The following is a 13,235-nucleotide window of genomic DNA, read 5'->3' on the forward strand; positions in this document are numbered from 1 at the left end:
CGTAGAACCTCGCGTGTGACCTTCTCATGCTCCTCTTTACTTGGTGGAGAAGATGAGTATATCATCTAGGTATACGAGGATCTTACCGCCGATGATGAGATTGTGGAAGATCTCGTTCATCATCGCCTGGAAGGTCGTAGGGGAGTTGGTAAGACCAAAGAACATCACCAAAGGCTCGTACAACCCTCGGTTAGTCACAAAGACCGCCTTCCATTCGTCACCGGCCTTGATCCGGACGTTATTGTATCCCCATCGGACATCGAACTTTGTGAAGAGCGTAGCGCCGCGGAGCTTATCCACCATCTCGGCGATCAACAGCAATGGATAACGATTTTTGACCGTGATCGCGTTCAATCAGCGGTAGTCCTGTACGGGTCGAAGTGTCCCTTCCTTCTTTTTGATGAAGAAGAAGGGAGATGAAATGGGCGACTTTGATTCCCGTATATAGCCTTTCGCCAACTGCTCTTTTAGGAACTTGTCCAGTTCCTCTTGTTCGTTGTTCGACAGGGGATACACCTTCAAATGGAATGTCGAGTAACCGGGCACGAGTTTGATCGCGTGATCGTAAGGCTTCCTTTCAGGTAGCCGTTCTGATGCTTCCTTGGAGAAGACATTCAGGAACTCGTGGTACTTTTTAGGTACTGACTCCTCGGTGGTCTTAACGACTTTCTTTTTGATCTCCTCCTCAGCGAACAGCTAGGAGTACGTATGCCCTGCTGCGACGAACAGCTGAGGGGCACCAGGAAGCGTAATACCTTGCTCCCAGGCTTCGATCAAATCGACCTCATCCCACTCTACTTCCACTGGATCTTCTTCGGGTTCAAAGTCCGGGAGTACCTTACTCCAGCAGGCACCTATAACCGACCGTTTGGATTTCGGCGAACGCCTGCGCACCGTGGGCCTGTCCCCCGTATCACGCGCAGTCGCTGCTTGCTCCATTCGGCCAGTCCTCCTGGCACTGCACGTTTCAGGGCATCGCGACAATTTGAGGGAGCCCTTCTCCCAATCTATTTCAGGGTTGTGCTCGCGTAGCCAATCCAACCTGACAATCACATCTTCCAGACCGATGTCCGTGACCGTAAACACCGTCTTCTCAACGTGTTCTCCTATGTGCATCTGTAGCACTGCTACTTCCGAGATGCTTCCGTCTTTGTTCAGGGTGCCGTCGATATTGTATAGCGGAATCGGCTCTTTCAATTTCCGTGTTCGTACTCGATTCTCCGTGATGAAACGCTTGTTGATGAACTTCGTAGTGGCTCCGCTGTCCACCATTGCAATTATGTCTTTGTGCCATCTTTCTCCTTTGAGGTGCACTGGAATGTGAAAATGCTGGGACCCATGGTCCAATTCATACACATTCGCAGTCGCCAATACATTGTACAGATTGTTACTACGCGGCCCGACGCATGCGGCACGAAGCGCGGACCGGATCAAAAAGACTCCTCCTTCATGGCCCGATAGTGCTCGAGCTCCTCGCGCATCGACTTCATCTGTGCTATTAAGTCTGCCAGCTCGGAACCTTCCGATTTCGCTGAAGCGGCGCTTGTACTCGCCGAGGATGAAGCGACGGGGGTGCTTGTCACCGCCTGGGTGGATCCCGAGGCAACCGTAGCCCGTGCGTCGGCGCGTTTTGTGTAAGGCTTGTCCTTACAATTGGGGCACTCAAAACGGCGGTACCCTTGCTTCCCGCAGCCAAAGCAGGTGCCGGGGAAGTCTCCTTTTCCGACGGCCGCATTGATGCTGGCCGAAGCTGCATGTGTCGTGGGCGCACCACCACGTGCCCCACCGCGCCCTCGACCTCGGGCCGAGAAGAAGTTATTTAACTCGGGCCGACGGGCCCGGCTGATGTCGAGGATCTGCTCGACCTCAGTGGCGCGCTTGTCAGCGGCTCGCCACGTGGTGAAGGTCTCGAGCTCGATCTTCCGGTATACGCGGGAGGGGATGCCACTCAGGTACTTGTCGCATAGCTCCAGGTCCCCATACCCAGAGCGGTCCGCCGGACCCTTGAACAGCGCGGAGAATTCCGCAGCAGTGCGTTTTTCACAGACCGTCTTGTCCGCGCAGAGCTTCGCCAGCTCCACTTGTGCTGCTGCCTCATCGTCGAGATTTCCGAAGTGGATCTTAAAGGCAGCAGTGAAGGCCGCCTCGTTCCTAAAGGGGGTCGTGACCCCTTGTACTCCCATTTACACTGACGCGAGTTGGGCAAAGTAAGGCGTGGCCCAGGCGCGGGCGTCGCCATCGAGCAGGCTCAGCGCAACTTGTACCTTGAGCTCAATGGTCATCAACGATGTGTTGATCAACCAGGAGATATGAAGTTGCGACAAGAACCTGTCGCATTTGATGACTGTCTTGCCATCGTATCGAAGTGGAAGAAGGAGCTTTAGGGTCTCCTTGTCGGGGGCGGCTGCAGGAGAGGACATTATTGGCGTCGGGGGGGACAGAGGACGCTGCGGGGGTGGAGGCGGCTGTGGTGGCCCTCTGCCTGTCACGAGTTGGCACGGCGTCTAGCCGTTTTTTAATTTTTTCCTTTTCGCGGGCTCGAACCCGCGACCTCTGTACTACCTGCCTGATACGGACACATCATATCTACTGTATGATTAGATTAGATAGGACGGCAGTGCACGGCACAGCTCGGGCTCCGCTGACACAGCCGCTCTGACTCACCGGCCCCCGGGGCCGCGTCGGCATGCTGCGCACGGACCAGCTGCGCACGGACCAACGTGCACAGCCTGCCCTTATCTTCCCCTGTATATAAGCCGGCCTCTGCTGCCCTAGAGACCTCAGTTTCGACCTCTTGTCCCTAGGTCAGTAAGCTCCCATGTATCTGCTTACTTACTTATACTAACTAATATACTTTCTTGTCCCTAGCCTTAGGTTTGAGCCTCGCTCACCATCGCTTCGGTGAGAACCAGTCGGACGCCCCTCGCTTCTAGACATTTCCCTGTCGCTTGACCTCAAGTCGTGACATTAGGTCGAAACTCCCCCAAGCGACCGGCGTTCTCTCGGAACTCATACACTCACACTTTCCTTTCCCATAGGTCGGGTGGTGCGCACCCCTACGATACCATACAATACGTAGATAGCCTACATTACATCGCCAACACTCAGGGAACGAACCTTTCAGCACCTGCACTTCAGTGGGCGGTGCTTGTCCTTAACCGGACGCGTGGACTAGGTTCCTGCTGCATACTAGCCCAAAGCAGTACTGGGCCCCACGTGAATCGCGAACCCTAGTGTCATCTCGGGCGCCGTAGGTGTAAGCTAGTCTACCACGGCCTTTTGTAGTACGCGCACCTTCCCGTCCTCCCCCCATCCATCGTGGCTGCCTGCCAAGGCCAGATCCACGCATTTGACTCCCAGGACCTCATCGACGTCTACATCCCAGACGGCCCTGAGACTGTCCTCTACCGTTGCGAGCAGCAGCCGTGCCCAAATCGGACACCCCGATCGATCGAGGAAGATTACCCTCGTTACAAGGCAATCTGACGAGCACAACACCCGCTCGGACCCCGAAGCACCCTCGCATCTCGATCGGCCTCGCGGCACTCTCGCCCTGTCTCCCCTACCTCCCGCCTCCCTCAAACTGTCGCCGATCAAGCGCGAGGAGATCTCCCTCCAGACCCTGCGCCAGAGCTTGAGCCTGAGGAGGGTGACAGTGAAGAAGGAGTCTCGGAGTCCGAGTCCGCGGATCCTGCTCGGCCCGCCTCGCCGACAGCGCTCGCCTCCGCGTCAGCAATCCCTGACGTACGTAACCCCTCCGCCGAACTTCCTCTGGCGCCTTCACCGCTGACTTCGCCGAGAGGCCGCTCGAGCACTCGCTCCTCCCGAAGTTCGACCAGCGGAAGGCCACCACAGCCGCCTCCGCCCCCGCAGTGTCCTCCGTCCCCCCCGACGCCGATAATGTCGTCCCCCGCAGCCGCCCTCGACAAGGAGACGTTAAAACTCCTCCTCCCCCTCCGATACGATGGCAAAACCATCATCGATTGCGACAGGTTCTTGTCGCAGCTGCGCATCTACTGGATGGTCAACACGTCGTTGACCACCATCGAGCTCAAGGTACAGGTTGCGCTGAGCCTGCTCGACGGTGATGCCCGCGCCTGGGCCACCCCCTACTTCGCCCAGCTCGTATTGGTGCAGATAGGTGTGCAAGGGGCTACGACCCCATTCGCAAACGAAGCGGCCTTTGCCGCCGCCTTCAAGGCCTGCTTCGGAAATCTCGACGACGAGGCGGCAGCACAAGTGGAGCTGGCGAAGCTCTGCGCGGACAAGACGGTCCGTGAAAAACGCACTGCTGCGGAATTCTCCGCGCTGTTCAAGGGTCCGGCGGACCGCTCTGGGTATGGGGACCTGGAGCTACGCGACAAGTACCTGAGCGGCATCCCCTCCCGCGTATACCGAAAGATCGAGCTCGAGACTTTCACCACGTGGCAAGACGCTGACAAGCGCGCCACTGAGGTCGAGCAGATCCTCGACATTAGCCGGGCCCGTCGGCCCGAGCTAAATAACTTCTTCTCGGCCCAAGGTCGAGGACGCGGTGGGGCACGTGGTGGTGCACCCTCGACGCACGTAGCTTCGGCCAGCATCAATGCGGCCGTCGGAAAAGGCAACTTCCCCGGCACATGCTTCGGCTGTGGGAAGCAAGGGTACCAACGCTTCGAGTGCCCCAATTGTAAGGACAAGCCTTACACAAAACGCGCCGACGCGCGGGCTACGGTTGCCTCGGGCTCCACCCAGGCTGCGACAAGCGCCCCCGTCACGACAACACCCTCGGCAAGTATAAGTGCCGCTTCAGCGAAATCCGAGCAATCGGAGCTGGCGGACTTAATGGCACAGGTGAAGTCAATGCGCGAAGAGCTCGAGCACTATCAGGCGATGAAGGAGGAGGGTTTTTGATCCGGTCCGCGCTTCGTGCCGCACGCGTCGGGCCGCGAGTATCATCATGTAATAGATATAACGTATTGTCGACTGCAATGGTGTACGAGCTGGACCAGGGGTCCCAGCATTTTCACATTCCAGTTCGACTCCAAGGGAAAAGACGGCACAAAGACATAATCGCTATGGTGGACAGCGGAGCCACCACAAAGTTTATCAACAAGCGATTCATTACAGAGAATAAGGTGCAGACGCGGAAGTTGAAGGAACCAATTCCGCTATACAACATTGACGGCACCCTGAACAAGGACGGAAGCATCTCGGAGGTAGCAGTACTACAGATGCATATAGGAGAGCACGTCGAAAAGACGGTGTTCACGGTCACGGACATCGGTCCGGAAGATGTGATTGTCAGGTTGGATTGGCTACGCGAGCACAACCCTGAAATAGATTGGGAGAAGGGCTCCCTCAAATTGTCGCGATGCCCTGAAACGTGCAGTGCCAGGAGGACTGGCCGAATGGAGCAAGCAGCGACTGCGCGTGATACGGGGGACAGGCCCACGGTGCGCAGGCGTTCGCCGAAATCCAAACGGTCGGTTATAGGTGCCTGCTGGAGTAAGGTACTCCCGGACTTCGAACCCGAAGAAGATCCGGTGGAGGTAGAGTGGGATGAGGCCGATTTGATCGAAGCCTGGGAGCAAGGCATCACGCTTCCCGGTGCTCCTCAGCTGTTCGTCGCAGCAGGACATATGTACTCCCAGCTATTTGCTGAGGAGGAGATCAAAAAGAAGGTCGTTAAGACCGCCGAAGAGTCGGTACCTAGACAGTACCACGAGTTCCTGAATGTCTTCTCCAAGGAAGCATCAGAACGGTTACCCGAAAGGAAGCCATATGATCACGCAATTGAACTCGTGCCCGGCTATTCGACATTCCATTTGAAGGTGTACCCCCTGTCGAACAACGAGCAGGAGGAGCTTGACAAGTTCCTCAAGGAGCAACTAGCGAAGGGCTACATACGGGAGTCGAAGTCACCCATTTCGTCCCCCTTCTTCTTCATCAAAAAGAAGGAAGGGACACTTCGACCCGTACAGGACTACCGCCGATTGAACGCGATCACGGTAAAAAATCGTTATCCCTTGCCGTTGATCGCCGAAATGGTGGACAAGCTCCGTGGCGCTACGCTCTTTACGAAGTTCGATGTCCGATGGGGATACAACAACGTCCGGATCAAAGCCGGTGACGAGTGGAAGGCGGCCTTCGTAACTAACCGGGGACTGTACGAACCCCTGGTGATGTTCTTTGGCCTCACTAATTCCCCCGCGACCTTCCAGGCCATGATGAACGAGATCTTCCACAATCTCATCGTCGGCGGCAAGATCCTTGTGTACCTAGATGACATACTCATCTTCTCCACCAACAAGGAGGAGCATGAAAAGGTCACACGCGAGGTTCTGCGTCGCCTTCAGGACAACGATCTGTTCCTGAAGCCTGAGAAGTGTGAGTGGGACGTTCCCAAGGTCGACTACGTCAGCTATGTGTTCGGTGGCGATGAGGTGGCGATGGATCCCGCGAAGCTGAAAGGAATCAATGAGTGGCCGGTACCCCGGAACAAAAAAGACGTTCAGAAGTTCCGGGGGTTCTCCAACTTCTACCGCCGCTTCATCAAAGACTTCGCTAAGATCTCGCGACCACTCGACCGACTCACAGGAAATAACCCATGGCACTGGGGTGAGGAAGAGCAGCATGCCTTCGATGAGCTCAAATGGCTCTTCGCGACGACTCCAGTCCTAGCACTGTATGATCCTAATCGAGAGACGCGCATTGAGGTTGACGCCTCAGGCTACGCCACTGGCGGCGTGTTGATGCAGAAGCAGGACGACGGCAAATGGCATCCCATTGCCTTCAGATCTCATGCAATGGATCCGGCACAGCAGAACTACGAGATCTACGATAAGGAGATGCTCGCGATCATTGAAGCATTGGATGATTGGCGCCACTACCTCGAGGGGTTATCCAATCAGTTCGAGATCGTAACCGATCATAAGAACCTCAAGTACTGGCGTACATCCCAGCACCTCACGCGCCGTCAAGCGCGATGGTCGCTGTTCCTAGCTCGCTTCGACTTCCGCATCACGCACAAGGCCGGGACGTCCAATGGAAAGGCTGATGCCCTGTCACGTCGATCAGACCATCAGATCGGCAATGAGGACGATAACACCGATCAGGTGGTTCTCAAGCCAGAGCGCTTCCGCATCGCCTCCGCTAGGCGCGGTCACGCCTCGGTGACAGCCGATCAGTCCCTTCTGAAGCACATCAGGGAATGTTCGGAGAAGGATCGGGAGGTGGCCGAGGCCCTTGAAAAGGTGCAGGACCTCGGGCCGCCCCGGCTGCAAAGGGGTTTTGAGGAGTGGAATGCCGAACAAGGGCTCCTGCTGTTCCGTGGGTGCGTGTACGTCCCAAAGAATGCGGAGCTCCGGCGGGACATAGTCAAGATCCACCACGACTCGCCGATCGCCGGTCATGGCGGTCATGCCAAAACCCTGGAGCTCGTATCGCGGAACTACTGGTGGCCAGGAATGTCTAAATTCGTCAATGAGTACGTAAGCACCTGCGACGTGTGCAATCGTACCAAGACATTCCCAGCCAAGCCCCAGGGTCCGCTGAAGCCGAACGAGATCCCCGAGCGCCTGTGGCAGATCATCACGACCGATATGATCATTGGCTTGCCAAAGTCTGATGGATTCAACTCAATCCTGGTCACCGCCGACCGCTTTATCAAGCAGGTCCACTTTTCAGCCTGTCATGAGACCCTGACGGCAGAAAAGGCAGCAGACCTGTACATCCGCGATGTGTTCATGCATCATGGGGCCCCGGCCAAGGTCATATCAGACCGAGGTCCCCAGTTTGCTTCGAAATACCTGCATGCGGTGTACAAGGGACTAGGGATCGAGCCGGCACTGTTTACAGCATTCCACCCTCAGACGGACGGCCAGACTGAGCGCTGGAATTAGGAGATCGAGCAGTACCTGTGTGCTTTCACGAGCCACAGGCAGGATGATTGGGCAAAGCAGCTGCCGCTCGCGGAATTTGCACTGAACAACCGAGTTCACTCCGCGACCGAGCACTCCCCTTTCTTCCTGCATCAAGGGTACAATCCTGAGATCCAAGTGCGGATCAATCCGATGTCTGCGATGCCTGCGGCCGCTGATTGGCTCAAGATCCTAAAGGAGATTCGTGACGGTACGCGCTCTGCGCTCGAGCTGTCAGCCGAGCGTATGAAAGTGTACTACGATAAGCACGTGCAACAGGCACCGGTCTTCGCACCGGGGGACAAGGTTTGGCTTGACGCTCGGAACCTTAAGCTGAAACAGCCGAGCAAGAAGCTCAGTCCCAAGCGCCTTGGACCATATGCCGTGCGGCAAAAGCTCGGAGACTTAGATTATGAATTAGTCCTGCCAAAGTCGGTGCCGGTGCACCCGGTATTCCATGTCTCCTTGCTCAGCAAGTACACGCATAGCGATATCCCAGGCCGGGAGCCGGAGGAGCCACCTGCGATCGAGGTTGAGGGCGACGAGGGGTACGAGGTTGAGCGGATCAAAGATTCGCGGATCTTCCGACGTCAGCTGCAGTACCTCATCAAGTGGAAGGGTTATGACGACTCGCATACGTCATGGGAACCGGCGCGCAACGTTGCCAATGCGCCGGCCCTCATAGCCGACTTCCACCGGAAGAATCCAAACGCCCCTCGACGACTCAACGCTGCTACCTTTGGTGGTCTCAACTTTCAGCCAATGCCTTTGCCGCTGACTGAAGCACGCTGCCACTCCGGGTGGGAGATGGGCAAGGGCGCCTCGCATGAGGTCATGCGCCATTGAGGGGGGGGTAATGTCACGAGTTGGTACGGCATCTAGCCGTTTTTTAATTTTTCCTTTTCGCGGGCTCGAACCCGCGACCTCTGTACTACTTGCCTGATACAGACGCATCATATCTACTGTACGATTAGATTAGATAGGATGGCAGTGCACGGCACAGCTCGGGCTCCGCTGACACAGCCGCTCTGACTCACCGGCCCCCGGGGCCGCGTCGGCATGCTGCGCACGGACCAGCTGCGCACGGACCAACGTGCACAGCCTGCCCTTATCTTCCCCTGTATATAAGCCGGCCTCTGCTGCCCTAGAGACCTCAGTTTCGACCTCTTGTCCCTAGGTCAGTAAGCTCCCATGTATCTGCTTACTTACTTATACTAACTAATATACTTTCTTGTCCCTAGCCTTAGGTTTGAGCCTCGCTCACCATCGCTTCGGTGAGAACCAGTCGGACGCCCCTCGCTTCTAGACATTTCCCTGTCGCTTGACCTCAAGTCGCGACAGAAGCGAGTGCTCGCGTGGCCTCTCGGCGGAGTCGGCGGTGAAGGCGCCGAAGGAAGTTCGGCGGGGGGTTCACGTACGTCAGGGACTGCTGACGCGGGGGCAAGCGCTGTCAGCGAGATGGACCCAACAGAATCCTTGGACTCGGACTCCGAGATTCCTTCTTCACCCACACCCTCCTCAGGCTCAGGCTCTGGCGCAGGGTCTGGAGGGAGATCTCCTCGCACTTGATTTGGATCAGTGACAACAGTTTGAGGGAGTCGGGAGCTGGGGGAGACAGAGTGAGAATGCCGCGAAGCGGATCGAGACGCGAGGGTGCTGCGGGGACCGAGTGGGTGTTGCGCTCATCGGATCGCCTTGTAGCGCGGGTAATCTTCTGCGATCGATCGGGGTGTTCGGTTTGGGCACGGTTGCTGCTCGCAACGGTAGATGATAGTCTCAGGGCCGTCTGGGATGTAGACGTCGATGAGGTCCTGAGAGTCGAATGCGTGGACCTGGCCTTGGCAGGCAGCCACGTTGGGTGGGGGGAGGAAGGGGAGGTGCGCGTACTACGAAAGGCCGTGCTAAACTAGCTTACACCTACGGCGCCCAAGATAACACTAAGGTTCACAGTTCACGTGGGGCCCAGTACTGCTTTTGGCTAGTATGCAACAGGAACCTAAGCCACGCGTCCGTGAGGACAAGTATCGCCCACTGAAGTGCAGATACTGAAGAGTTCGTCCCTTAAGTGGTGGCAATGTATCGTATGCTATCTACATATCGTAGGGTACAGTAGGGGTGCGCACCACCCAACCTATAGGAAAGGAGAGTGAGTTTGTGGGGTTCCGAGGAACGCCGGCAGCTTTGTGGAGTTTCGACCTAATGTCGCGACTTGAGGTCTAGCGACAGGGGAAAATCTAAAAAGAGCTGGGGGCGTTCGACTGATTCTCACCGAAGCGATGGTGAGCGAAGCTCAAACCTAAGGCTAGGGACAAGAAATGTATTAGTTAGTATAAGTAAGTAAGCAGATACATGGGAGCTTACTGACCTAGGGACAAGAGGTCAAAATTGAGGTCCCTAGGGCAGCAGAGGCCGGCTTATATACATGGGGAGATAAGGGCAGGCTGTGCACGTTGGTCCATGCGCAGCTGGTCCGTGCGCAGCATGCCGACGCGGCCCCGGGGGCCGGTGAGTCAGAGAGGCTGTGTCAGCAGAGCCCGAGCTGTGCCGTGCACTGCCGTCCTATCTAATCTAATCGTACAGTAGATATGATGCGTCTGTATCAGGCAAGTAGTACAGAGGTCGCGGGTTCGAGCCCGCGAAAAGGAAAATATTAAAAAACGGCTAGACGCCGTGCCAACTCGTGACAAAGACATCGAGTGTTCCGCCCTCCCCAGGGCGGTTCCGTACGAGGGCGCGGAGCCCACTTCTAAGAGCCGCCTCCGGCTCAATGCATTCTACATGTACCTACGCTGTATGAAGTATAAAGCCGTGGAATTGAAAATATAATATAAAATAAAAAAGACTGGGGCAACCGGCAGACGACTAGCTCAACAATGGCCTTGCCACTTTTGGGCGCCTAAAAGCAGCGAGAAGTCGGTTCAAACGACACCATTGAATACCTAGATGTGAATGTGTCTGCTGAACTATGCGATTGCACTGAAAGGGGCTCTACGAAACCGCGTTCTTTTCCACGGCTTCGCCTTTACACGACACTTGCATTCTCGACCTACACACCACCGACATCACATGGAGTTTACATCTCTCACAGACGGAGCAAGCCTCAAACGACCTTTACATGCTGTGGACGATTCAGGTTCTGCCGACAGATCACCTACCCGGATCAAACACTCCAAAAACAATTACAATGGAGGCCTCGCTGAGGCCTCGTTAGCTGAAGAACTGCTGCAGGTGGATCCCGCCATTCAAGTAGCCCAGCAAGATCAGCGCACAAAATCAGCGAGAGAAAAGGGTAAGGAGAGGGCCCGCGATCGCAGGCGTGGAACTCAGGAGCGGCGAGAAGGCGACAAGCCCGCCGACAAGCCCAAGGCCCCTCGTTTACCCAAGAGGCAATGCGCTCTCTTGATTGGGTTTTGTGGTGCTGGGTACAACGGCATGCAAATGTATGTAAACAATACCTTCACGCTTATTTATCCTTCAAAGTCTCTCCCTTCTTTTCAGCCAACCAGATCCGAAATTACGAACCATCGAAGGGGTCCTCTTCAATGCTCTGGTTAAAGTAGGTGCTGTGTCACAAGACAACGCTGATGACCCAATTAAAGTGAGTGTTATGTTGGCTTCTTTTTGGTATTGTTTCTTACATTGGTCAGGTCAATCTGGGCCGAGCTGCACGTACCGATGCTGGAGTGCATGCCGCAGGAAACGTCGTTTCCATGAAACTCATCACTGCAATACCTGGAGTCGCCGACCTGATTTCAAGAGTCAACGAAGAATTGCCGCCAGAGATACGTTTGTGGAATGTCGTAAGTATAGTGCCATGTTGCCTTCAGTCTGCTATTCCTTCGAATCTGATGCGGCCTAGCTTCGCGTACAAAACTCGTTCAACGCAAGAACGTGCGTGTTGAGCTTGTATGACACTCACTGAGCAGTCTCAACTTTGATGTAGAACGTGCGACAGCAGGAAGTACACCTATTTCTTCCCGTCTTACTTAATGATCCCGCCCAAGCCTGGCAGTGGACTATTTCAAACCGCACAACAGAGCGATGGCAATGAGTTGAAGCATACATTCTGGAATAACCCCGCTCCCGAAGCGACTTGGCAGGACGACTTGCGGAGAAAACGACAGTACCGAATGCCTCCTGAGCAGGTAGAAGCGCTACGTGCTGCATCCCGCAAATTTGAAGGCAGTCACAATTTCCATAACTTCACTGTGGGGCGCGACTTCGGAGATCGTAGTTGTATGCGACACATCAAAAGCGTTGAGGTTTGTGGGAAGACGAACCATTCCAAGCGAATCACTAACCGCCAGTCAGATCGCGGACCCTGTCGTCTACGGAGGCACGGAATGGGTTAGCGTGCTCTTTCACGGACAAAGCTTCATGCTCCATCAGGTAGATTGACATATTCTATTCGAATGTGTACTCGAGCTCAACCATTTGCGTTCAGATTGTGGGTACGGTGGCGATTTGATCGTAGGCGGTTTGCTGATGGCCATTGTGCATAGCGTAAAATGATGTCTGCGCTGGTCCTAGCTTGCCGTACAGGTTCGCCACCACAGACAATAGAAGAAGTATTCTTCCCTATTATACTTTGATTCTCGAGCTAACCCCGTCCGGTCTAGATGTATGGCCCTAGAACGATTTTCATCCCCAAGATGCCGGCTCTTGGACTCTTACTCGAATACCCCATCTTCGATACGTACACACGAAGAATCGCTTCCGTGAACGAGAATCTGCAGCCTTCCGATCCAGAATACAGGCAACCGATTGATTTTGAGGTGCATCGCGAGGCCATTGACCGATTTAAGCAAGAGCATATATATTCCAGGATGCGCTCTATCGAGGACACAGAGGGCGTGTAAGTAGCTCCTCAAGGCGAACATCTCGTTGGCTTTGTACGCTCATTGCTAGAGGCTAGATTCGACGCATGGGTCCGCTTTATCGATTCATACTCTGGCAATGACCTATTGTACCTCAATCCCAAAGGCGTCATCCCCGCCGCAGCAGTCATCAAGAAGGGCGAACGAAGGGATAACCCTTTCAGAGAAAAGCGTCGCTTCGATGCCACATCGTTCTCACATAACGCAACTGACGAGGTGAAATTGGACGAGGACGAGGAAGATGAGGTAGACGAGGTAGACAAGTCGAAGTTGATTGATATGGAAGGTTAGGAAGTCAAACATACTCACCTGTCGTGATCAAATAGGTATGTCGCACGAACCAGCTTCGAAAACGATATCTAACTTGCAATGCGGTCTCATTCCAGTCGCATAATGGGCACAATTTTTGGCCTACGTCACGCTCACCTAATGGTAAAGGGCGGACAACTACAGCGGT

At 55.1% G+C, this 13,235-nt stretch overlaps 4 protein-coding genes across 4 annotated transcripts; 2 read left to right on the plus strand and 2 right to left on the minus strand.

Moving 5' to 3' along the window:
- Positions 1 to 1,430: 1,430 nt before the first annotated feature.
- On the minus strand, positions 1,431 to 2,420 carry POSPLADRAFT_1054846 (hypothetical protein; the record flags this gene model as incomplete). Its single annotated transcript, XM_024480567.1, has 2 exons — positions 1,431 to 2,151; positions 2,194 to 2,420. 2 exons carry the CDS (start codon positions 2,418 to 2,420, stop codon positions 1,431 to 1,433), a joined length of 948 nt encoding a protein of 315 aa, XP_024341022.1.
- Positions 2,421 to 2,558: 138 nt separating this feature from the next.
- Positions 2,559 to 3,911, minus strand: POSPLADRAFT_1114508 (hypothetical protein; the record flags this gene model as incomplete). Its single annotated transcript, XM_024483437.1, has 6 exons — positions 2,559 to 2,589; positions 2,665 to 2,689; positions 3,022 to 3,056; positions 3,128 to 3,153; positions 3,271 to 3,633; positions 3,816 to 3,911. Coding segments are annotated over 6 exons (576 nt in total), but the record flags the coding sequence as incomplete, so codon positions are not given.
- Positions 3,912 to 9,424: 5,513 nt separating this feature from the next.
- POSPLADRAFT_1138696 (hypothetical protein) lies at positions 9,425 to 10,051 on the plus strand (the record flags this gene model as incomplete). Its single annotated transcript, XM_024484938.1, has 3 exons — positions 9,425 to 9,778; positions 9,894 to 9,937; positions 10,012 to 10,051. Coding segments are annotated over 3 exons (438 nt in total), but the record flags the coding sequence as incomplete, so codon positions are not given.
- Positions 10,052 to 10,967: 916 nt separating this feature from the next.
- POSPLADRAFT_1045322 (hypothetical protein) lies at positions 10,968 to 13,069 on the plus strand (the record flags this gene model as incomplete). Its single annotated transcript, XM_024478729.1, has 10 exons — positions 10,968 to 11,129; positions 11,199 to 11,341; positions 11,400 to 11,499; positions 11,549 to 11,701; positions 11,761 to 11,792; positions 11,845 to 12,163; positions 12,213 to 12,290; positions 12,404 to 12,469; positions 12,521 to 12,756; positions 12,817 to 13,069. 10 exons carry the CDS (start codon positions 10,968 to 10,970, stop codon positions 13,067 to 13,069), a joined length of 1,542 nt encoding a protein of 513 aa, XP_024341025.1.
- Between the last annotated feature and the right edge of the window lie 166 nt (positions 13,070 to 13,235).

This window comes from Postia placenta (genome assembly GCF_002117355.1).
Source record: "Postia placenta MAD-698-R-SB12 unplaced genomic scaffold POSPLAscaffold_4, whole genome shotgun sequence".
In the NCBI taxonomy this organism is placed as follows: domain Eukaryota; kingdom Fungi; phylum Basidiomycota; class Agaricomycetes; order Polyporales; family Adustoporiaceae; genus Rhodonia; species Rhodonia placenta.